The sequence below is a fragment of the Elaeis guineensis genome, chromosome 13 (assembly GCF_000442705.2).
Source record: "Elaeis guineensis isolate ETL-2024a chromosome 13, EG11, whole genome shotgun sequence".
In the NCBI taxonomy this organism is placed as follows: Eukaryota; Viridiplantae; Streptophyta; class Magnoliopsida; order Arecales; family Arecaceae; genus Elaeis; species Elaeis guineensis.
In genome coordinates, this window is record NC_026005.2 from 16,371,550 (window position 1) to 16,394,922 (window position 23,373).

At 37.2% G+C, this 23,373-nt stretch overlaps 2 protein-coding genes across 4 annotated transcripts; one reads left to right on the forward strand and one right to left on the reverse strand.

Moving 5' to 3' along the window:
• The first annotated feature begins 8,151 nt into the window (after positions 1-8,151).
• Positions 8,152-18,284, forward strand: LOC105056389 (anthranilate synthase beta subunit 2, chloroplastic). 3 transcript variants are annotated; one of them, XM_073247311.1, is made up of 8 exons: positions 8,152-8,434; positions 8,529-8,695; positions 11,537-11,607; positions 11,691-11,728; positions 11,805-11,915; positions 11,995-12,094; positions 12,227-12,324; positions 13,525-13,660. In XM_073247311.1, exons 1-7 carry the CDS (start codon positions 8,338-8,340, stop codon positions 12,318-12,320), a joined length of 678 nt encoding a protein of 225 aa, XP_073103412.1. In that variant the 5' UTR covers positions 8,152-8,337; the 3' UTR covers positions 12,321-12,324; positions 13,525-13,660. The 3 variants fall into 3 exon arrangements, with proteins under 3 accessions (XP_073103412.1, XP_073103413.1, XP_073103411.1); XM_073247312.1 differs by having other exon boundaries at positions 8,153-8,434; positions 12,232-12,324; XM_073247310.1 differs by lacking the exon at positions 12,227-12,324 and adding an exon at positions 18,079-18,284 and having other exon boundaries at positions 8,157-8,434.
• Positions 18,285-19,006: 722 nt separating this feature from the next.
• On the reverse strand, positions 19,007-22,828 carry LOC105056390 (probable xyloglucan endotransglucosylase/hydrolase protein 27). The gene is made up of 4 exons (XM_073247309.1): positions 22,479-22,828; positions 22,260-22,360; positions 20,525-20,733; positions 19,007-19,802 (listed from the first exon to the last, which is right to left on the reverse strand). Exons 1-4 carry the CDS (start codon positions 22,672-22,674, stop codon positions 19,316-19,318), a joined length of 993 nt encoding a protein of 330 aa, XP_073103410.1. The 5' UTR covers positions 22,675-22,828; the 3' UTR covers positions 19,007-19,315.
• Between the last annotated feature and the right edge of the window lie 545 nt (positions 22,829-23,373).

Consider the following 23,373-nt stretch of genomic DNA (forward strand, 5'->3'; position numbering starts at 1 on the left):
TAGTCCCACATCGGAAGTTTTGAAAACCTTATAACCCCCAAATGCCTATAAAAAGCCCCCAAAGGCCCTTGTTTTATGGATTCTTCCTGGAGATCAAGCTTGTAACCCTAGATAGTGGGGTTTTTAGCTCTCTTTTCAAGCCTCGAGCTTTGAGGTTTTTGTAATAAATTTTTTTTTTATATATAAAATCTTATTTTTATGCAATTTCATCTCTTTACATTATGCAATTTATTTTTCTTGCAATTAGGATAGTTTAATTTATGCAATTTAATTTTATGCAATTAGGATAGTTTAATTTATGAAATTAGGGTAGTTTATTTTTCTGTATTTAAATTTTGCAAGTAGATTTAGATCATGTCTAGCTAAGCATCCCTTCTAGGGTTTGCGATGAAGCTAGATCATGAGTAGGGATTTTACATAGAGTTCTTTCTTTTTCTTAGGGTTTCTTTTTCTTCCTCTTTTGCCAAAAATTTTTGATGAACTACAGTTGGGTCAGAGTCCCTTCATAGTTCATGCTTGATTCAGTGCATAGGAGGAGAAAACCCTAAGGGATCCTAGTTACTACTCCCCTGTAAAGAATCTTGATGGATTATCGTTGGGCCTTAGTCCCTTCATAATCTATGCTTGGGAAAGACAAGAGGAGTAGTCGTTAGGATCAATAAGAAAAATTCTAAGTAGAATTCCCTAATCTAGATCTAGTGGATTCAAAAAACCCTAGATCCTTAGTCTTATTGTCTTTAGCAAACAACTTTCGACTTTCGATTTTTGTTAAAGCTCGCTTGAGCATAGATTTGAAAATCATTTTAAAAACCAAGTCTCTGTGGGATCGACCCGTACTCGCTGGTCGTGCTACTCTGCACACCGTGCGCTTGCGGTTTTATTTACAAATTTTAAGATTTGCACATCAATGGACTATTTCATCAAGTGGATGGAAGCTGAACCCCTGACGCAAATTATCGAAAAAAAGATGGAAGATATCATTCAGAAGTCTATCACATATAGATTTGAATTGTCACGTACCATCATCACCGATAATGATCGATAATTTGATAATCAGAAATTCGGAGAATTCTGTACGAAACTTTATATTATATTCAAACTCATCTTTGTCGGTCATTCACAATCTAACGGTGAAGCAGAGGTGACAAATCGAATAATCCTATATGATCTCAAGACTCGGCTGAACGAAGTCAAGGGCTTATGGATAGAAGAGCTATACTCTATCTTATGGGTCTATCGGACAACTCTTCGTATTTTGACAGGAGAGTCACCATTCAACCTTACATATGGAATAGAAGCAGTGATCCCATTGAAGATCGGACTATCTTTAATGAGGGTCAATTAGTATGCAGAGCCAAGTAACTCCAACTATCAAAGAGCTAACTTAGACTTACTTTTAGAGGTTCGGTAGCAAGCTCAAATAAGAATGACTGCATACTAACAAAGAGTAATCCGATATTACAATACAAAGGTCAAACCAAAGGTCTTCCATCTTGAAGACTTGGTCCTAAGAAAAGTAGAAGTTTCAAAACCCTTGGATTAAGAAAAACTATCTCCAAACTGGAAAAGACCTTATAAAGTGATCGAAACACTTCATCCAGGCATATATCGACGAGAGACCCTCAATGGAATGACTGTCCTCTGGATGTGAAATTCAGTCAACCTTCGAATGTACTATTAATGAAGTTATCCACATATACAACATATTTGAAATGATATGATCAGTTTTCAACAAATTCTCGACTGGAAATATGATATCTGATCGATTACTAATCGGCCAATATACATACCAACCCAATTCCAATCAGACGACTGTATACATTCACTCCGATCGATCGACTCTACATATCGACATTAGGTGGATAACTATATATGTCGACTCAACTATAGTTGAGCAGAACAATAAGCCGACTCGACTCCGATCGAGCAAAAAATGTACCGACTCGACTCTGATTGATCGAAAAATATTCGGCTGTGACTTCAACTATCGATTATTAGTCGATTGATAGTCGGCTGTCGATTGATATTCATTTACATTGGTAACGATTATCTATGACAAATGACACATTCAAGAAGTTCAATATTTAAAAAAAATTGCTTTCATTCAGTTATCAACAAAGAATTACAAAATCAGACTAAGATCTGGTTATAAAAAGAAAAATCAGACTACAGTCTGATAACAAAAATAAAGATCTATGACATTTATGCTGACTACTGCTCAGTCTCCTTAGTTGCTGCACCGGTCACCACCGTAGCTCCGGTCCCCTAGCTTTCAACAGTAGCCGACTCTACTTTGGTCGATACAGATACAATTTTTTCAATCGGAGCAGCCGTTTCATCGATTGGCTCTACTTCTACCACCCTATCTTCGAGGGTCAGGATAGTGATGTTGCTCAGATCCAAGTTCAGGTAAAAATTTTCGACAGCATCTCTGCTATCTTCATATCCGACCTAATTGGCTGCATTGCCGCTCTCGAGGATTTCATTCTTGAAGTCTTTAGACTTCTTGTAGTCCTCGGCTGACTATTGAGCCGACTCTAACTCGGCTTTAGCAACTCCAACTCAGTTTTCATACAAAAGATCTCCTTCTGATATTTCTCCTCCCATTCTGTTGCTGCTTGAAGACATTCAATGGTAGCAGCTTTGTTAGCGTTTGCGGCCGCAACCTTATCGGCCCATGATCGATGGAGGTTCGTGATCATCTTGTACCCTCTCTCTAGTGCCAACATGTCATGCACTAACTGAAAAGAAGAAAAGAAGAGTTAGAAAAAAAAGAAAGGAAGTATAAGAAAGGCAGATGGAGGATAGAGTATCAACTTACATTGAGGATCATCGGGTAATATGATGAGAACATGTCGGACATGATCCGACTCTTCTTGTTCTCTCTGCCAGTCAGGAGAAGTGCAGCTTCCAAAATCTGCTTAGCCAACTTTGGGTTCACCAAAGCCAACTCACCAGTGAGAATTCGAAATGTCGAAGAGCTCCTTCAAGTTCGTCAGAGCCCCATCATCAGCTGAAACTTCTGGTGCCTTCCCGCATTTCTATGCAGACGACTAATATATGAGAACCACCATCCATTCGGGTGTGGGTGGCACACGAGATAAGGCCGGCTCTATGTTGACCAGCTCTAGTTCGGGCATGGGTGGTGCTCGAAATACCATCGGCCCTCCGTTGGCCGGTTCTGGATTGGCAGTTATTACAATATCGTCATCACTTGATTGCCTAATCGACGAGTAAACTTTGACTGGTGGTAAAGCCATCGGAGCAGATAATGCAACAATCACTCCAGTAACGACTTTAAGGATGACCACCGATGGTGTGTCGGGCTAAACCTTCTTCGAGGCACGAGGGGGATCTGCACTGGCAGTGGGACTCTTCTTGACGGCGAATCATCGGACCTCATCTGTCGAAGGACCTGCCGAAGGTCATATAGCTGCAAGCAGAAGATGACAATAGCTTAGTTACAAATTTGAAGGCAGATAAAAATAAAAATAAAAGATCGACTATGTTATACCTACGGCAAGCACCGAAGTAAGTCCGATGTCATAAAGAGCCTGCTCTGTCAATAGCTCCCATTGTTGAAGGATTTTCATATCCTTAAGTCGGAGGAAGTCTTCTTTGTCGATGGCTTCGACTCGACTATTCTCATTCGGGCTCATCCTTGAATTCCCCCAGATGGAAGAAAAGTCTCAAGGCAAAGAAGAAAAAATAAAGAAGAATTAGGTCTTCCAATCATGGATGGAAGAAGGGAGATCGATAATGAAGGACAGACTCTTTCTCGGACTAAAGAACCACCAGCCCTCAGCCTTATGGTGGGGGCGAAGGATGAAGAAGGGTCGAAAAAGGAAAATCCGAGGAATGGTTGGAAGCATATGGCACAACAGGACAAAACTAATGAGAAGCTGAATGAAATTCGGTGCAAATTGGGTCGGACAGAGTCGGTAATAGTCCAAAACATTCCGAACGAAGTCTGAAATCGAAAAATGAAGGTCAGTCCTAAGATTCTCTACATAGAAAACAACTTGATCCAGAGGAAGAAAAATCACCCGACCATCCGGACCAAGAGTATGCAGTCGAAACTGCTCTGAGATGTGATACTGCTCCTAGAGGTAGATGACTGCAGATTCGGTCAGTGAGAAAGCCTCTGCTATCGGACCCGAAAGAGAATCGCCAACCAAACCAGTCGGTCGACTACCTCGAGAGGATTCAGGATTGGGTCTATCATCATCTACGCTAACCTTACTCTTACGCTTCCGACTACTACTTACCATTGATAATGGCAGAAAAGAAGAGGAGGCGGAAAAGCGAAAGGAAGGAGGAAGGCCTAATCTGAAAACTAAAGGAGCTGGAGATCACGAAAACATGGGGAAGAAGACAATGGTTCCTTGGAGCTCTCAATATCTGTCAGAATCCTCCAATGGAACCTTCAATAGTCGACACCCATGGGAGGCACTCTCAAATTCTTAGTCATAGTAGAGAACTCGATTAGAGGAGGAAGGCAACCCTTATATATAACCCGCCAACAGCTGAGATATGTTCATTCAAATCAAAATTATCCCAGATTTTGATGCATGGCAACATCCAGACCGACTGTCAGTCGAACCTTTCGATGCACCTACGGCCAAATTGGGATGCATGGGCACAATTTGCATGAATCGATAGGGGTCAACAACCATCAGACATGTGGCAGCTCCCGATCAGTTGAAATCAAATCAAATTAGATCATTCCACCATCCAATTTTCTATCAGCACCATGAATATGGGCATCCGACTACCAGTCAGTATACCGACAGACAGTCAGTAATTCTCAATCAACTTTTCTGACGATTTCAAGTCAACCATAACGACTCGATTGATGTATCTGATAGCCATTCGGTATATCAGAGTCATAAATTGATGGCCAGTCAGTATATTATAAGCACCGACATACCATCGGTACGCCTATATCACCGACATACAGTCATTATATCAGAAATCGTCAGTGCAAAGAGCGCGTAACGGCTACTTACCGTGATTTTGGATAGACATTTAATGTTCATCTCACGATCACATAATGTCGAGATAAGTGGAACCCCACGTGCCTAACTGTCATAGACAGTTATACCCAGATTGCTCATATAAAAGGAAGGTAAGAGAACAATGAGGGTAAGACACTTCTGGACTAATATTCTACTGAAATCTATCTTCAACTATTTGTTCATCACTCTCCGCTGACTTAGGCATTGGATGGTTCTCATCGGATACAACTCCGATCAGTGTGGACTTATTTTGTAGGTCACTTGTCATTGAACTTAGGTGCATTCGGGGTTGGGCTGCAATAATGTTAATTTTATATTTTTTTTAAAAAAAGAACCACACTTAGGGTTTAGCACTGCTATTAAAATTATATCATTTTTTTAACATGTTAGAAAATAAATTAAAAGAAAAATAGTGAACATGCAAGACCCGAACCCACATAAGATTTGGAATTATCGTGTGTTTAGAAACTAAGGGAAAAAAGAGAATAAATTGTTGTCTGGAATGATGATGCAATGCTCAACCAACGGGATGAGAAGCTTCTATTTGAATGCAGAGATCAAACAAAGGTGGATGCAGTCCTCTCATGGCATATAATAGAGTCTTGGAAATGAACAGATATTTCTTTTGAGGCTTTGAAGTTGTCGTCTCTCTGCTCGCAACATATGGTATAATATAACTATTGTGGATATGTATCTTGATCTCAGCTATAACATTCTCGACTGTGATCGAACTACAAAAAATGGGTGTCCATCAGACATATGCATGCATGACAGAGATAAAGGTCGTTGGATATAACCCATCTATGGAGGTTCTTTATTCTTCAGCTTTGGACGATCTATTTTAGATCATCCTCGACTGACCTATTCTAGATCACCTGAGATCAATATGCATTCTATAGTTTTCATGACCTCGACTTTGGATGACCTATCGTAGCTCATCTACGGCCGAGCTATATTCTTCATTAACAGATCCATCTCTTCTTCTAAATTGAAAAAGTGCAGATAGAGTATAATTCTTCCACAATCGATTCTTCCGTAAAAAAAAAATATCTTATCCAAATCAATCTGTGCGACAAATCTGGAAAGCTATCCAAATTCTGAGATGGATATGACTCTAACTCCTCTATAAATAAAGAGGCTCCGAGACTCTCAAAATAAGTTCTCCACTCCTCGCTCTCTCTTTCTCATTGTTCTCCATCTTTGGACTTGAGCGTCGAAGGATCTTCACCGAAGAATATCCCGATGAAGACTTTTTGCAAGTACTCGGGTGGTGCTCCAGCGATGGTCTCTTTCTCGATCATTTCTACCTCAGTAGCTGACCTCAGGTAGGAAGATCAGGAGCAACAGTAACAATTCCAATCTGTACAATATATTAGGATTTAAAAAAAAAAAAACAGTCCATTGTGGCCCTATATGCGTATGTCATACTCTTGTGTGATCAGGTTTGCTCCAACATCAAAATTTTTTGATGGACGATAACCACATGATAAGAAGTATAAAAATAGGGATTGTTGATGGTTAAGAACAAATGGTTCGATATGATTAAGTACCTAATCCTAATGGTACAAGGTAGGCAAATATGGTAATGTATAGGAGCTCAGATATTCATCCATTGTTGGATCAAAGATAATCATTTTATCAATCACAATGGTTCATATATTGCAATTGGCTAGTCCCTACGGGCACATGTATATTATAATATGTGGAGTTTGCTCAATCATTGTGCCATATATGGATGGCTGTGATTGAGCGATTGATCCACTCTAGTCTAATTCTAGACTAAGAAAATCCCCAATTAGTGTATGGTCATGCTATAAGCATTGTCGAAATTGAAATAATTTCAATACCTTTATTTTCTTTTTCCTCCCCTGGTTGCATGCTTACATCTTCTGGCTCATTGTAGTGCTTACAGCCAAATTGGTTTGAGTATGAATGTGATACGACAAATGTCGCTAAAAGTGACATTGTATAGTGAAGAACTGGATGCCATTTATCCTGCTCCAAAATTTTATCCAAGTTGAAGCCAGTAATGATACTAACATCATCCTTGGGTAGCAAAGTGGAAGAGACATTTTAGGTCGTGGAGAAATAAAATGTAATTGCTTACCGGAGTTAGACTGACATTTGAGTGCATTACTTATCAATTTTGGATTTAGATATACATCTTGCTAATTCATGTACGAAAAATCAAGAAAAAAGAGTCTTCCTTGGATGTCTTATTGGTTTAATTCCAACCAGCATCATTTTTCCCCTCAATAATTAGATTATTATCAACACCTTTAGATTCGCACGAAAATACTCTTTCTTCTGCTAAATCTTTATAAAATTTTTTGGTGAAGCAAAAGTTGTCTTTACCAATTAGTAGCAAAGTACCAGACATCTAAATGCCCATCCCTTTCTTCATTATATTTTTGCTAGCAAAAATTTTTGTGCATCATGAGCGGTATAGAAAATCTGATGTAGAATGCACCATCTCGTCTGATTAATCCATATAGTCATTTCTTTTCAATACATATTTAATATCTATAGATCGATTTTTTCGTTTAAAAATTTTATATGATGAAAATATTTCTATCTTTTAAAAAAATTATGATATTGTATGTTCGTGACCATAATATGTACAGAATATCATAATTTTTTATTAAATAATAGATATATTTTCGTCATTTAAAATTTTCAAACGAAAAAATCGATCTGTAGACATTAAATATGTGTTGAAAAATGGTTGAAAAAAAATACACTTCTCATATTACGATATCTTAGATCATATTATAATATTTTAAGTTATATTATGCTGAAGGATGCCATAATTTTTTTTTAAAAGATAAAAATATTTTTCATCATATAAAATTTTTAAATAAAAAATTAATTTATAAATATTAAATATATATTAAAAAATAATAATTATATAAATTAATTAAATCAGATGGTGCATCTTATGTCGGATTATGGTGGCCTATGCACACCTATCACGGGAAACAATGGGCACGAACTGCCACAACTCCGAAGTACATCACAACGTGCTTTCAAAATCAAAGCTCTGAGCCACACCCCGAGCGCAAACCAAAGTAATCTCCGGGACCCCAACCAACCGTATAAATATATCAGAAGTACACGGGTGGGCGGAGGACCCGACCTCGCTTCCGTAAAATAGTTGCATCCGACTACGGCTGACACGAGAACTCCCAAGTCCCAACGGGCGAAAACTGACCGCCGCCTGTTAGCCAAAAGAACTTCCCCTCCTCCTATGTGAAACTCTCTCTCATTGTCGCGTTGTCCCCCTCTCCTAAACCCTTTTTTGTCTCTCCAAAGCCCTCCGATGGCTTCTCTCCAATCTCTCTTGCTCTTCCCTGGACCCTCTGGCTGCTCGATTCCTAGAGCTCGTACTGCCTTTGTTCCCACCACCAGAGTCTCAGGTAACGGTGATTTCTTCGATCTCATTTGGTGGTGTCTGGATGTGTTTTTTGGGGATTCGTTTTTACTAAAGATGGCATATTTTTGATGTTTTAGAAGTTGCGAATGGGGTTGGGGCGATGAGGAAGGGGGGTTTGGTTGTTTCGAGACCTTTGGCGATACGTGGGGTGGACGAACCTAGGGTTTTGAATGGGGATAGGAAGAACGAGAAGCCGATCATTGTTATAGATAACTATGATAGTTTCACCTATAATCTGTGCCAGGTACGTGTTGCAGTTGAATGGATTTTAGTGATTAGTTGGGGATGATCGTTGATTCTGTTGTTCTTGCTGTCAAGTTTATGCTTTGATTGATCGATTTGTCTTTTTGAATTTGATATGGATGTTTTGCTTGCATAGATTGGATTTTATGATTGAAGAATGACGAATGGAAGAACATAATAAAAGAAGGCCTTTTCCTCTCAAAAATTAACAAAAAAAGGCTTTGAAATGGCAAAAGATGTAACATGTGGGTTGCAGTAACTGTCTTAAGGATTTGAATGTAGTTTTAGATTTCTTTTTCTTTTTCCTTCTCTGAATCTGTTATATTTTGCATTGCTGGTGCATATTCTAATCAAATTTATATTTTTTTATAATATTGTTGATCAGCTATTTTTTTAATTTATTATTTCAACCAGCTCTGTTTGCGGACACCAAATAGTTGAGAACAGGGATGGAAGTTATGGTTTTCGTCCTAGAGGAACTTGTAACAATTGGTACAAAAAAACTTTATCTGACGGGGGGGGGACCACCTCCCTGCCCAAACATCATGAAAAATATGAATTATTCCCTAAGGTTAGTATCTGTATCTGAATTTTTAGTTAATGTAGAAAGAAACACAAGGAGTGCTTTTGACATGTATATGTGTTGTTATGGTGACTCTTTTGCCAAAATATACATTTTCAGAATGATCTCTATCTGGATTTAACCGACACATACCAATACGATCATCCAAGTTTCAAGATAGATGCTTGCTCATTGGATGAATGCAGTGTTTTAGAGAAAATAGAAATTAGTGTTTAGTAGTCTACCTGATCTTGACATACATACACATGCAGCTGTATAGAGAGTATATTATCACACCAGCACTTAAAGATACATTTACATGACTCATCTGCAGAGATTTTTTAGGGGCTGTCAAACGTAAGATGATGTTTGAAAATTGGAATGCAAATTTTTCATGAATATTGAGAATTTTGTGAAAAGAAACAGACAATCAAGCAATATATTCCATTCTGTTAAGAACACTGATCTCAACTGATTTACTTATACTGTTCACAGAGAGAGAGAGAGAGAGAGAGAGATGCATTATCTTTGACAATTTTAAACAGTGATTCTTTTATGTTGAGTGGCTATTATGGATGCACTGCCACCATATTCAGATTAGAACTCCCACATCAACAGGAATTGGTTGAGGAGAGGAAATGGGGAAAGGGAGAAGAAAAGGGTATGGGGAAGCCAATGATCTGGAAATATCATGACTATTAGGATCTGGAAACCACAACACACCTAGATTTTGGTATCCTGAAAACTCGAGTTTTGGGATCATTGGGTTTCCATTGCCCTTCAACTACTTCTTTCCCCTCCTCTTGTTGGCCAGTGAAAACTCAAGCATGAAATAACACAGATATAATAGCTTGGTGACTGTCCAACACCTAAAAGTGCATAAGATATGCAAGTGGAGCCACAGTGGTTTGCGCAGCTGCATGCTGACTCCTAGCATCCCTGCATAAGGTACAAGTGGTTTTGATATGTCACCGGACTGCAAAAGCAATCACCAAGTGCGCACAAAAGCCCTAATAGCTTGTGTCTTTGGCCTGAATAATATTCATATTAAGTGAAGATACACAAATGGGTACTAGGAATTAAATCTGGATGCTATGTGTTACCCTGCTTCCTCTTCTCCTTCTCCCTTCTACTTTGCCATCTCCACTCCTTTGTCTCCTTCACTTTCTCTGCTCCTCAATCTCCTTCTTGTTGACCACCCTCTTCCTCTACTCATCGTTCCACATTTCTTCCACCTTGAGTCCAGCAGCTCTTTCTCTTCCCCCACTTCTCACTCTTTCAATGTGCCTAGGCACCAGCAAATGGGCTGAACACAATGTCCTACCTTAATTCCCTGCTTACTAAAACTGCTATTTAGAACTTTGGTTGATTCTAGGGCATTAAATGAAATCATGGCTATTTTAGCCTGGAAGAATTTAATGACAAACAGCATCGACAGAAATAGGAAAAGAGTGATGCTAAGGGGTTTCTGCTTAGTTAGGCAAAAAGTTTCTCCTGCCACTTGGCATGGGGAGATTGGTGCAGTTCAAGGGGGTTGGTGCTACTTGGGAGGTTTGTTGTGTGAGAAGTTGCCTCACAAGCATCACGTGCGCCTAAGGAATTGGGGTGATAATGGGTTGGATAATCTCTTACTGGATCAGTTTTTATATCCAAATCTGTCCGTATATGGATACAAATTTGGGCATCCAATTAATATACATATCCATATCTATGGCCGTCAAAAAAAAAAAACTGGATATGGATATAGATAGACCACTATTCAATCTGTATCTAGTTTTTGGTTTTGTCTGTAATCCTATTTAATTTTTTTACATTACTCATGAAATTTTAAGGAAATAAATGACCATACATGATAATAACTTAATTTACCTTCTATTTGGTGATATTTTTGATTTTGTGGTCACAAAGTTAAACCATCTGACTTATATCCTTATTTGTATCTGTACTTTTAGTATCTAATATGTATCCATATCCATTTAAAATAATTATGGATTTGAATTTTTGCATCTGATTATGATCTGTTTTTAGCCTACCAAAGAACCTTTTATACAGTGGATTAGCATCTTCATAGCATTGTATAGAAAATATCACATATACATGATCGGATGGTCTAATACGTGCTATCTTGGAATTGCATAAAAGGAAACATTTTTATGTAGTAAAGGATAAGAATGTTGGATGTTTGTGGAGAAAATGGCATTATATTACATGGATAGAAAAACATCTATTAAATGTTATATTGTTTAAAAATAAGCTAATTGTATCTGTTTGATACTGAAGTATATGGGAGAGCTGGGAGCTAATTTTGAGGTGTATCGCAATGATGAGCTCACTGTGGAGGAACTTAAAAGGTAAGTAGATGAATCCGCTTATGTTCTGGTGATGAGATGTTTATTTATTTATTCTGCTGATGATATTTACTTTATTCCTCTAGGAAATGCCCACGTGGGATACTCATCTCCCCAGGACCTGGTGAGTGTATTTACTATGTGCATGTGATGTTTAACTTTTTAGTTTGAATATTTATCCTGTCATTTCTTCTCTGTAGGTACACCTCAAGATTCGGGGATATCCTTACAAACTGTTCTACAACTTGGGCCTTCTATGCCATTGTTTGGGGTTTGTATGGGCTTGCAGTGCATTGGGGAGGCATTTGGAGGTTGGATATCTATTTATGTGTGCCTGGACTAATATTATACACCTATCTGCATATTCTAAAAACTTGTTTATATTTGCAGGAAAGGTCGTTCGCTCTCCTTTTGGTGTGGTTCATGGGAAACACTCTCTTGTCTATTATGATGAAAGCCTAGGGGATACTTTATTTTCTGGTTTACCAAAGTAAGTTTCTTTTCATTTTCCCTTTTGTTTAATACCATTTTTCGCTTATTGGTTCCGTGTGCTTTGTGCTACATGCTTTGTTTGTCGAGGGGTTATCAACTTTGAAGCACTAGTTGAAAACTGAACTACTAGTGTAGGGCTTGGGGTATCACCCTTCCACTTGGGCAAAGGGGTAGTGGTTCAACTCCAGTTGGAGTTTGCTGTTGAGGAGTGGAGTATGGAATAGAAAGGTGGGAACCAGTGAAACTTGTATTATTGCATTTTAAATGCTATTTATCAATGTAGTAAGCCAGCATGTTGATTTTTGTATGTATTAGTCTTGATACCTTGCTAAAATGCTTTTCTTATGTTTTCCCTTTCCCCTTAGACTTTAAATTTATTTGGTAATTAATGTCTGATCCTAGATTCTTTTAGGATGTCTTTGCATTAAACATGTCACACACTATGGGCTTAATCATACACTTTGAAGAGAGAATTTAGATCTAGTTTTAATGAATTAAGGAACCAAAGATATTTCTAGCATATATCTGTGTTCATTTCCAAAGAATCCTGCCCGAGTTTAGCACTAATGACAGTTAACTATGTGTTGTGGAATTGGATATTGTATGTCTTATGTAAGCATTCTATATATTTACAGATCTGAGTACTACTTTGCTTGTATTTTTGTATATATATTTCTTTTAATGGCACTGACTTATTCTTCCAACCATCATTTATAAACCTTATGAAACTGTAAAATCAATGTGACTACATAACTGATTTAATTAATTAGGTACCTATGATTATTCAAGGGGATTGAGACTCAGTTCTATATTACATCTTCTAAGGTAGCGCCTTAGATTGTTTTGTATGCAGGCCATTTCATCATAAGAATGTCATGTTTCCGTTGTCTATAGGTGATGCCAATTGATACTTAGAGAAGATAGGCAAATCATAAGACTGGAATACACATGGTGCCATGGATCCACATAGTGAGCTAGATAATTCTTTCATCAACTTTTTTATTTGATCATGTTGATTGCTTGACATGGATGGTTAGAAGCCATATAGATGAATCTTATGATGTGTATGAGAGCATTGTGACCAAAGTTTGCCATATTGGTCGGTACCGGTGCATACCGACTGTGCCATACCATGTCAGTACTGAAATGGTATACAGTATGGAGGATGTATTGACACTTGGTATGTCGAATCGAGGGCCATATTGGGCATATCGACATTGTATTAGGATGATACTGGTGAAAACACCGGGTCCAGTCCTGAGACAGCGAATCTTGATTGTGACATTTATTCTATAACTAGGTACAACTTATCGTGACTATGTAAACTTGTCTACCACAACATTAGTCAATCTTATCTGCTTATTTTTGTGCTTCTTTTGAGCAAAGATTTTGTCTGAAGTGGCTGACATTTTGAATATTGCTTTGCAGCCCATTCACTGCTGGTAGATATCATAGCCTTGTGATTGAAAAAGATACTTTTCCTAGTGATGTCCTCGAAATCACAGCATGGACAGAAGATGGACTAATAATGGCTGCTCGACACAAAAAGTATCCACATATTCAGGTGTGGTCACTTTTCTTTTAATAATTGTTATTGGATTTGCCTTTCCTCTTGACATCATACATTTTCCAGAATTAATGCACCCTGACATGTAGGAGCTGGATTGAGAAGTCATGCTGCACACACACACATGATATAAGATATATTATGTCATATGTTATATACTACATATTATATACTATATATATGTATTTTGAATTATGAATTATATACTTATACTTTATGTTATATATTATAAATTATACATTATATGTTTTATATACATACATATATATATGTATATGTATATATATATATACATACATATATGTATGTATACATACACATACATACATATATGTATGTATACATACACATACATACATATATGTATGTATACATACATACACATACATACATATATGTATGTATACGTTCATACACATACATACATATATGTATGTATACGTTCATACACATACATACATATATGTATGTATACGTTCATACACATACATACATATATGTATGTATATGTACATACATATATGTATGTATATGTATATATATATGTTATATATGTATATGTATGTATATGTATATATATGTATATGTACACACACACACACACACACACACACATATATATATATATTTTTTATGTATATGTATATATATGTATATGTATATCTATATATGTATATGTATATGTATATCTATATATGTATATCTATATCTTTATATGTATATGTATATGTATATATGTATATACTCACATGTATATATATGTATATATTATTTGTCAACTAATGGTGAACATAGAAATAATTTTTCCCCTTTGTTATTTTTCATTGTTCTGTCAAAAACAAATTACTTTTCCATCACTATTAAAGGAAGGATTTTTGAACTAATTATAAGAAAAGATAGCCACTAATTTAATGGAAGATTTCAATATTCAGTCAAACCACGATTTGTTACTTTGTCATTTATCAAGCCAATAATTTGATTGATAAATAGTGAAATGAGTAATCAACAAACAAAATGTAGACTTAAATTGTTGTATCAGTTTCAGTTTAAATTTCCAACATTGAGCACCTTGTCGAACATCCAAACCCAAAGTTCAAGCCAGAGTTAGGAAGATTAGATTTGATGTTATAGGAATGAGCCCAATTTGCAAACTAAGGTTTTTGTTCCTAACCGACAATCAAAAAGCACCTTTCCTGATTCATGTTTGTGACTTCTACCCGCATTGTTAGTGTTTTCTTCTCTCTGTTGGTTCTTAAAGGTTCTAGCTACCCAATCAAGAGAGTGAGAACAACAAACCCAATAAAGTAGCACATTTTGCTAACCTTTGAAAAAAGAGGAAATAAATTATTGAAGTTAGAATTGCTTTGATGGCTGGCCATCCTAATATTAGGTTATCTCATGGTTTTTGTGAATCACGGAAGGCAAACATTGTTAAAGATAGCTTCATCACTTAAACTTCTTTGATTAATACTGATATAACTGATATTAAACCAAGATTTGAAGTTGAGATATGTGTATTCATGTAAAGAGGAAAAACCTTTAAACTTATGAATATTATTAGAAAGGATTCAAGGCCTTTTTGGAAGGAAGATGGTCTATGATTGGAAATAAATATTTGTGGTTTCTTGAGAGTGCATTGGTGGCTTAAGAGTTAGTGTTGTCTTCAGGGCATTATCCTTTGAAACTACCATAAAAATAGAGTAGGGGGTGGGAGGTAGGCCCATGGCTTTGGGGGCTTTTGTATGCACGTTTTAATCAAGTGCATGGTAGCAACCAAGTTGGGCAGGAGTTTCCTCATTGAATATAGCAGTAGCTGGACGAGTCACCTCATATGACAAGGTTGATTGGGATACAGGGATGCTGAGCTGCTGAGATTAAAGGAATTCTTCTAGAGAGTCAAAGTGTCAAGAGTATCTGGTTTCTTGGTGAATCCCTGTTTCAGGGCATCATGCACGCATTGCAATTTGTCAAACTTTTGCACTTACATATAACTGGAAGTCTGGAACATTTGGTAAAAATTCTCCTATTCAGATATGAATTTTGAGGGAATAGGGATTAAATCTCTTTTGTTGACTAACAACATATATTTTGTGCAAAGTCACACAACCATGCAAGTGCTTATAACCATGGTGTGCCCCATGTTACTTGATTTTCTGATAAGATTTAATTCATACCTCCAGTTTTATGAAGATTGTGTTAAACAAAAAAATATAACTGAATCAATCTACCATGCCATTACCTTTTTCTTGTCAATGTTTTTTACCATAACTAGAAGACCAATTATGTGCTATTGTTCTCTGAGCAGGGATGCTTTTTATCCTGGTTTAAGCTTATGAAGTGTTAATTGGAGCTTCTTATTGAAGCATATTATTAGGGGGTTTATTATATTAAAATCTACTAGCTTGATTTGTAGATGCTTTAATTTAACAGTGTATGATGCAATCATAATGTATTGAAGACTTGCATCCTTGAATCTGTTGAATTGAGTGAACTTGTAGGAATCTCTTACCAAGGGGGACTACCCTATCTCCCACCCATTAGACCTGTTTGCACCCTAGCACCCCATTAACAAATTATCATGTTGAACTTTTTTTATATTGTTGTAAAAGATGGTGGTTAAAATTCTATGCTCTCAATGAAACAGCCTATGTTTGAAGGTGCGAGGCAATTGTGCTACATTGACTGACCATTTAAGTTTTTCAACCTTAAGCTTTTGGAGCTAAGTTGAAAGTTAAGGCATTCTTTTGTCTAACATGTTTTGGTTAGGATCGGCAGTTGTTATCACATGCTATGTACTAAGTTGACAGTCATAACTTTTGGTAGTATGGAAACATCTTGCACTGTTCAATTTGATTGAAATGCCTTTGCCTTGACAGTTTCTGACTAATATTAGTACCAAAAAAGCCTTGAGAGTCTCTGACTAATATTAGTACCAAAAAACTAAAAGAGCACTAACATGCATCTATCCTAATCCATTCCTTCAGTAGAATCTGTAGAATTATTCAAATTAGAATTTGTTGAAATGCCCGACTTTGCGAACGATAAAGGTTAGTTGACTTATATGCACCATACTCATTTGCCATTTTCCAATACTTACTCTGTAAATCTCTGAAAATAATTGATTCCTTCATCTGAACCTAAAATGTTGTAGTTAGCTTTCTCTTCTATCTGTGCAAGCCTTGGTTTCCTGCAATGACCTTTTAGATCTGTGATTAAGGTTGCTATTCTACCACCAAATTTTGCATTATTCAACTCCATGACACATTTCCTCTATCTGATTTCATACCAAATATGTTACGATTAGTCTGTATCCACTGCTAGTCTTTATCATTTCCATTAAAAATATGTACTTGGTATTGTGAAATCAAAAGGCTATTTTCAAGTTGAAGTTTTAAAACTTGCATCTCAATCGTCTCCATATTCTCATCTTTCATTCACTTTCTCTCATCCTTTACATTTTTTCCATTTTTTTTTCTGATTGTGTCGGTCGCTGCATGAATCCATCACCCATTTGAGATACTTACAACATGCAAGTATCCATATGTTTAGAGGTTGTCATATGCTTAACGCTTAGGCATAATTAAGGCAGTTTCTCTTATGACACGGACCTTGTGTCCAGATAATCATAGTTTGCTTTTTTTCTGAGTAAATTAGTTTTGTTAATTAACTATCCTACTAAGAAGTCTGCCAAGCTCTAGACTACTATGAGGATTATGTGTGTTTTGACTGCCCTTTAATCACATGAAATGATTTTGAGCTGTGGAAGTTTTTCTGAATTTAGCATCAAGAGCCATCCGTCTTGAAACCCCCCCACCCCCACCCACTTTTTTTTTTTTTTTTTTTAACTGTATAGGTAAATTTTTTCAGAGACATTATGCACCCTTCCCAGGTCTAAACAGTTTCATGCTACCAAATCTTGTTCTGTGACGTGTACCGTCTGTGCTTTCTTTTTCTACCCTTTTTTAATCCTTCTGGGTCCACTTTTACTTTTTTGGCAAGTGGGGTTGTACGTCATTGATTGACATTGTACAGCAACCATGCGGTCCATATTAGTAGTACCCTGTTCTGAGGGATTCATTGGTAGAGATCATGTTGGAACTTTCTAATTAACATTACCCTTGTAAACATCTACCATGAATGGTTCGATCAATGGTCATTCCAGGTTTGCTTCCAATTAAAGTTTTATGACAGGGTGTCAACTGATCATATTTCACAAATGTTTTTTTTTTTTTGTTTTTTCATTGCGGTTTGTTCTTAATTCTCATGAATCATCTCTGGTTGGTTACTTCGATACTGCTTTGAATACTCAGCACAACTATTAAAGTTTCCTTACTCTTTTTTTTATTTTGGGTCTCAGTAGGTTGGGCACTGTTTACTCTTGTTCCTATTTAAGTCCACTGTTGTTTGAGTTTCAGGGAGTGCAGTTCCATCCTGAGAGCATCATTACCACAGAAGGCAAGATGATGATTAACAACTTCATCAAGTCTATTGAAGCTGTGGAAGACTCAATTCCCAAGCCTTGAAAATGTCTATCCAAAAGAAAAAAGGAAAAATATTTATAAGACTCAGAACAAAACAATGAGCAGTATTGCTGCTGTCAATAGAGATCTAATTTTCTTCATCCATTCTCTCAATTCTCCATGCCCACTCATTGTGAGCAGGTTGAAACTCTGGTACAGTTTGCAGGTTTAAGTGTCCTCTTTTACTGTACTGTTTGATCTAAATTGGATGGCAATTATTATAGATGCTGCTGAGCCACTGAAGTCCACTGAAGAAATCATGTAACCATTCCTTTCAGGAGACATCGGTATCATTCCAAGAAGTCTCCAAAGCTTCCAACTTGACTCGTGGCTTGGACTGCTGCCGTGATATATTCTTTGGGCTCATTCCACGAAGAGCCCTGCTTGATCTCCATCTAATGCCAAAAATAAAAAAGGAAGAAGAAAAACATCCACTAATGAGCCCTGCAAGTTTTACTGCTATCTATTTGTATCAATTCAATGGTGATCAACAGCTGTCTCTCAATGATGAAGGGAAAAGAGGCATTGATTAGGTTTCACCGTGATCACCTTTGTCCCTATGTTGGTCCCCGTCATACCCAACTTTAGGGACCACATTCCTCCACCCAAGGCTAGCAGAATCTTGCTACTTGGCAGAGGACCAAAGGACATGGAGAGCAGCCTCCATGCTGGCCCAGATGGGGGGGCAGCTATAATGCAGACACCTCCCAAATGGCCAAAACAAGCTCAAAAGAAATGCAAACCTAACTACTCCTATCTGTAAAGCCATGGCCCTACCCCAGCACCACACCCACCACCATCACCACCTTAGAGTAAGAGCACATTGCAAAGAACAATCCTCAACCTTTTATTTATGTTATTATCTCCACATATATCTTATTTCAGGTGCCAATGCTAATGGTATCAGTAGGCGGGAAGGAACAAGTACAAGAAAGACATCTATGATAAAGAAGACGGGCACCAAAACAAGCATGGACATACTAAGGTATGCAGGTATATATATGTCCTCTAAATAAGAAATCTACCCCCCACCATCCCTACCCACCCACCAATAAAGTTTCTATACAGCACAAGAATGCATGGTACACAAAATAATCTCCCTTGCGATAATCTCCTATCCAACGAATCAGATTCAAATGACAGAATTAGCTGGAGCACGGCGGTGCCGCTTCCCATGGCGATGGCGGCGATCCATGAACCTCGCCTCGCCTGACTCTTGGAATTGCCTAGCCTCCAGACCGGTAGAGCACTCTGGCAATGGAACCGAGTATCGGACACGGTCGTAACAGTATGAATAGGTCATGTACTTCTTCCGAAATCTCTCCATTGCCATCCTTTGATCAGCCGAGACTGTAATGGTACTGTACAAGTCGGCAGCAAGATTGTTGCAGGTGGGCGTGTGATCCATGGGGTCAACTGCACATCCATGGAGGGTGAGATCGGCAAATTCGGCAATGTAAGGGGCGTATTTGTAATTGATCTTGTAGCGGCCGCCGGAGGTTGCCCAGTTGGAGCCATCCCATATGGTGGCGTAGAGAGACATGGGCTTGGAGGGGAACTGACCACCCATGGCTTCAGTCCTTACCACCTCTCTAATGGGAACATTGTCAATATAAAATCTGCTCATCAGAAAGGAGAGAAAGCAGTAGTATCAGATCATGAGTTTTGGTAATCACACATTTTCTCTAGAAATAACAAAAGTTTGCATGCCTTTACCATCAAAAGAGGGAAAACAATTGCATTACATGCACATTAAAATGTTATTCACTAAAAATGAAGGGGAACTCCAATCAAAGGAAAATAAAAAAGAAAAGGAAGGGGAATAAGTTTGGCTGTCCTTCAGTTCTATAGTGCATAACCTTTTAGCAAACAAAAGTGAAGATGAAGAGCTTTCAGGAAGTAAGAATCCACAAGTTGCTTGTAAGCTATGGAGGGAGTATTTTCAAACTTAGAAGCATCCAGGGAGATCCTTTTAGAGAAAAAGGGGGAAAAACTTTCATCAAACTTAAAACAGAAAAGCAAAAGTAAATACAGCAAGACAGAAAAAAGTATAAGAAGCTAAAAAGATCAGTGGAATCCAGTAGAAGTAAAACAGGGTACACAAACCCAGGGCAAGCCAAGAAAGAAAAAGCAAAAGAAAAACTGCATCAAACGCCTAAAAAACAAAAACAGAACAGCCCAACAATTTGAAAGAAAGTGCTAATCCCTTCTTTATCTTTGTGCTAACACACACACACACACACACACACACACACACACACACACATATATATATATATATATATATATATATATATATATTATTTATTTATTTATTTATTTATTTATTTTTGTTTCTTACATGATTCGATCATGACTCCACAGGATGGAGTACTTGTGGAAATCTTCTGTGGGATCAAACCAGAGGCCATATCGCTCTTCTCTTCCAATTGATGTGCTCCCATTGCCATAGATATTGGTCTGAACTCTCCATTCTTTTCCTCTTATGTTCCCCAAGAACTCAAAGTCCAATTCATCGTGCGTCTTCTCGAATACATCCCCGTTTGACATCTACCCCACATAAAAAAAAAGCTTCTTATCAATCATAATTACAGCTTAGAACAAACATATTAAGCAGAAGTCTCATTGGGTTTTATAAGATGGTTCAGTGGCAGCTAAACAAGAGAGCAGAAAAGCCAAGTGGATTGAATTGATAAGAGCCGTCAAAAACATAATAAAACAAAGATTAGATAACTAACCAAATATACAAATAAGGATTTATGGAGAGAAAAATCCAATTGGTTTTCATTGATGAGAACTTAAAAGACCTTCAGCAATTAGAATCAAAATAGTCACGGATTCTTCTAATAAAAGGAAAATAATCATATAAAGGAGATAGAAATGATACTTCGAAAATTAAATATTATAAAGAGAAGAAAAACATTGGTTTAGAACAGCTTGTGAAATGAGTATATACTAAATTGTGCCCATGGAAGGATGAAAAGTGAGATATCAAACTGGATTTAACTGATCAGGATTGAAAGAAAGCTCTGAAATGGACTGCAACATCTGAGAAAAATAATCACAGATAATAGAAAACTAGAAGGACTCCATTGCATAAGTAGAAGCTTGGCAAGACAAAAGAATTAGAAATCTCTGTACTCTGTAAAAGCTGATGAAAAAAAAGTCCCATGTGACATTGACTACGGAAAGAATAAAAGGATAGGAAATTCCAACCTGGCGTAAGTAATCAGAACCAAAAGCGCTCAGAAAGAGAGAGAAAATCGTACAGATTATAGGAACTTACGCTCATAATTTCTCCTTATGAAACAGAGAAAAACAAATAAGTATCAAAAACAAAAAAATTCCAAATGATTAATCCCTAAAGTGGAAACTTGGAAAAATTTAAGAAGTAGATATCTTCTGAGCTTACAAGTGAAGAATAGAGCTTGGTTTGATTGATTAGAAGAAACCCAGATGGATTCTAAGGACTGACGTTCACCAATTATTATAAAAAAATCAGGAAAATAAATACAGACAATAGAAAATCCAAAGAATTCGATCATAAAACGGGAACATGGAAACAGGAGTACAAAAATCTCGTAGGCTTTCTTCATCAATAAAAAAAGAAACTTTATCAAGCTAAAAGAACGAACGCTACAGTATTATATTCAAGCAAGTGATGTTCATGAATTAGAAGGAAAATAAGCATTGGTTTCAAATAATAGTCCAACTTGGTTTGATTGATCACCGAAACTGAAATGAATTTAAAGAACTGATGTTCACAGATTCTTGATAAAAAGAGAACAACAAATAAAGAGAGTTTTTTTTTTTCTTTTCTTTTCTTTTCTTTTCTTTTTTCGGGGATAGATAAAGAGAGCTGGAAATCAGAAAGAATTTTTCATAGTGAAACCTTAGAAGAAGAAGTAGTAAATCTCGGCAACCTTCCGAACTATTTTTCTCTTAAAACACACACACACAAAAAAAAAAAGAAAGTTTCTGTACTTATTAGAAAAGGAAAACTTGAATTAAGCAAGTAAATAAATAAACAGATATATGGAGATTGATAGTCTTTTAATTGTAAGAAGGAAGCATACATAGAATGCTACAACAACCCCGGCGGCATAATCCGAAGGGAGCTTGATGTTAGCACTGAAGAATCCATGGAGGTAGAGATCTTGGGAGGCAAAACCGGCACCTGAGTGAATCAAAATTCAATTTTTCTAAGTAATTATGGATATAAGAAAAAAAATAGAACAGAGAACCATAAGGAAGAGAGGATGAGTATTAAAGGAAAAGAGAGGTGGAAGGAAGACCAGTTCTCTCATCAAGGGAGAGGTGGACTGCTCTGCCGTCGCGGTGGAGCATGAGGTTGGAGTCGCCAAAGAGCTGGGTGTAGCCCTCCTCAAAGGAGAGGGTGGTGAGGTTGGGGAAAGAGGAGACGGCCCCACGGGAGAAGAGAAGCAGGGAGGCCAAGAGAAGAAGGAAGGAGAAGAAGAGAGAAGAGGCCATCAACTCGTCTTCTACTCTTGCTTAATTCCCTATTGCTCTACTGCTGAGCCTTGTCTTTGTTGTGTTCCTCTCCTTGTGTGGTTTTCGTATTTTATTGAGGAAAGAGCTCTCCCTTTTCTCTGTTCCTTGGGGGAGGAGGAAAGAAAGGTATGAAGGTAGAAAGAAGAGGAGGTAGCTTTAATTGTGGTGGGGAAGAGAATTATTTTTTTCTTGTGGATTGAGTGAGATTTTTTATCCCTTCCAACCCCAACCACCCCCACATAATAGTGGTTCTGAAAACTAGAGATGGCTATTAGTCAAAAAGTAACATTTTCTGGTAATTAATTAATTAATCATCCATATCTTGAGTAAACTGTGATATATATCCTATCATGTGCTGAAATAGTTGAATAGATTTCTTCTCATTTTCATTTTATTCTCCAGTTCTTTGCTTGATTGATGATTTAAATAAATCATCGGTTTATTTCTCTGAGATTTAGAAGGATAAGAGTCTATTTATTTTCTCAGAAATGAGTAAATATTACCTGGTAAATGACTAATAAATATTTCAATAATGACTTGAATAGGTGATACAAGGGAACTATTAAATAGCAATGCTAATATGATCAGCAGCAGTAATAAAACAGGAATGGAGTGGGAGAGAAGTAATTCAAAGCATCTGGCCGATGCATCATCACATGATCCTGGCCAAAAGATCTG

Coding starts and splice junctions, on each gene's coding strand:
- LOC105056390 (XM_073247309.1), bottom strand. CDS start 22,674: ATGGCCTCTTCTCTCTTCTTCTCCTTCCTTCTTCTCTTGGCCTCCCTG. Junction 22,361..22,478: donor CTCCCTTGATGAGAGAACTG/GTCTTCCTTCCA, acceptor TGATTCACTCAG/GTGCCGGTTTTGCCTCCCAA. Junction 19,803..20,524: donor TGGAGTCATGATCGAATCAT/GTAAGAAACAAA, acceptor TCTGATGAGCAG/ATTTTATATTGACAATGTTC.
- LOC105056389 (XM_073247310.1), top strand. CDS start 8,338: ATGGCTTCTCTCCAATCTCTCTTGCTCTTCCCTGGACCCTCTGGCTGC. Junction 8,696..11,536: donor TCACCTATAATCTGTGCCAG/GTACGTGTTGCA, acceptor TTGATACTGAAG/TATATGGGAGAGCTGGGAGC. Junction 11,916..11,994: donor CATTGGGGAGGCATTTGGAG/GTTGGATATCTA, acceptor TTATATTTGCAG/GAAAGGTCGTTCGCTCTCCT.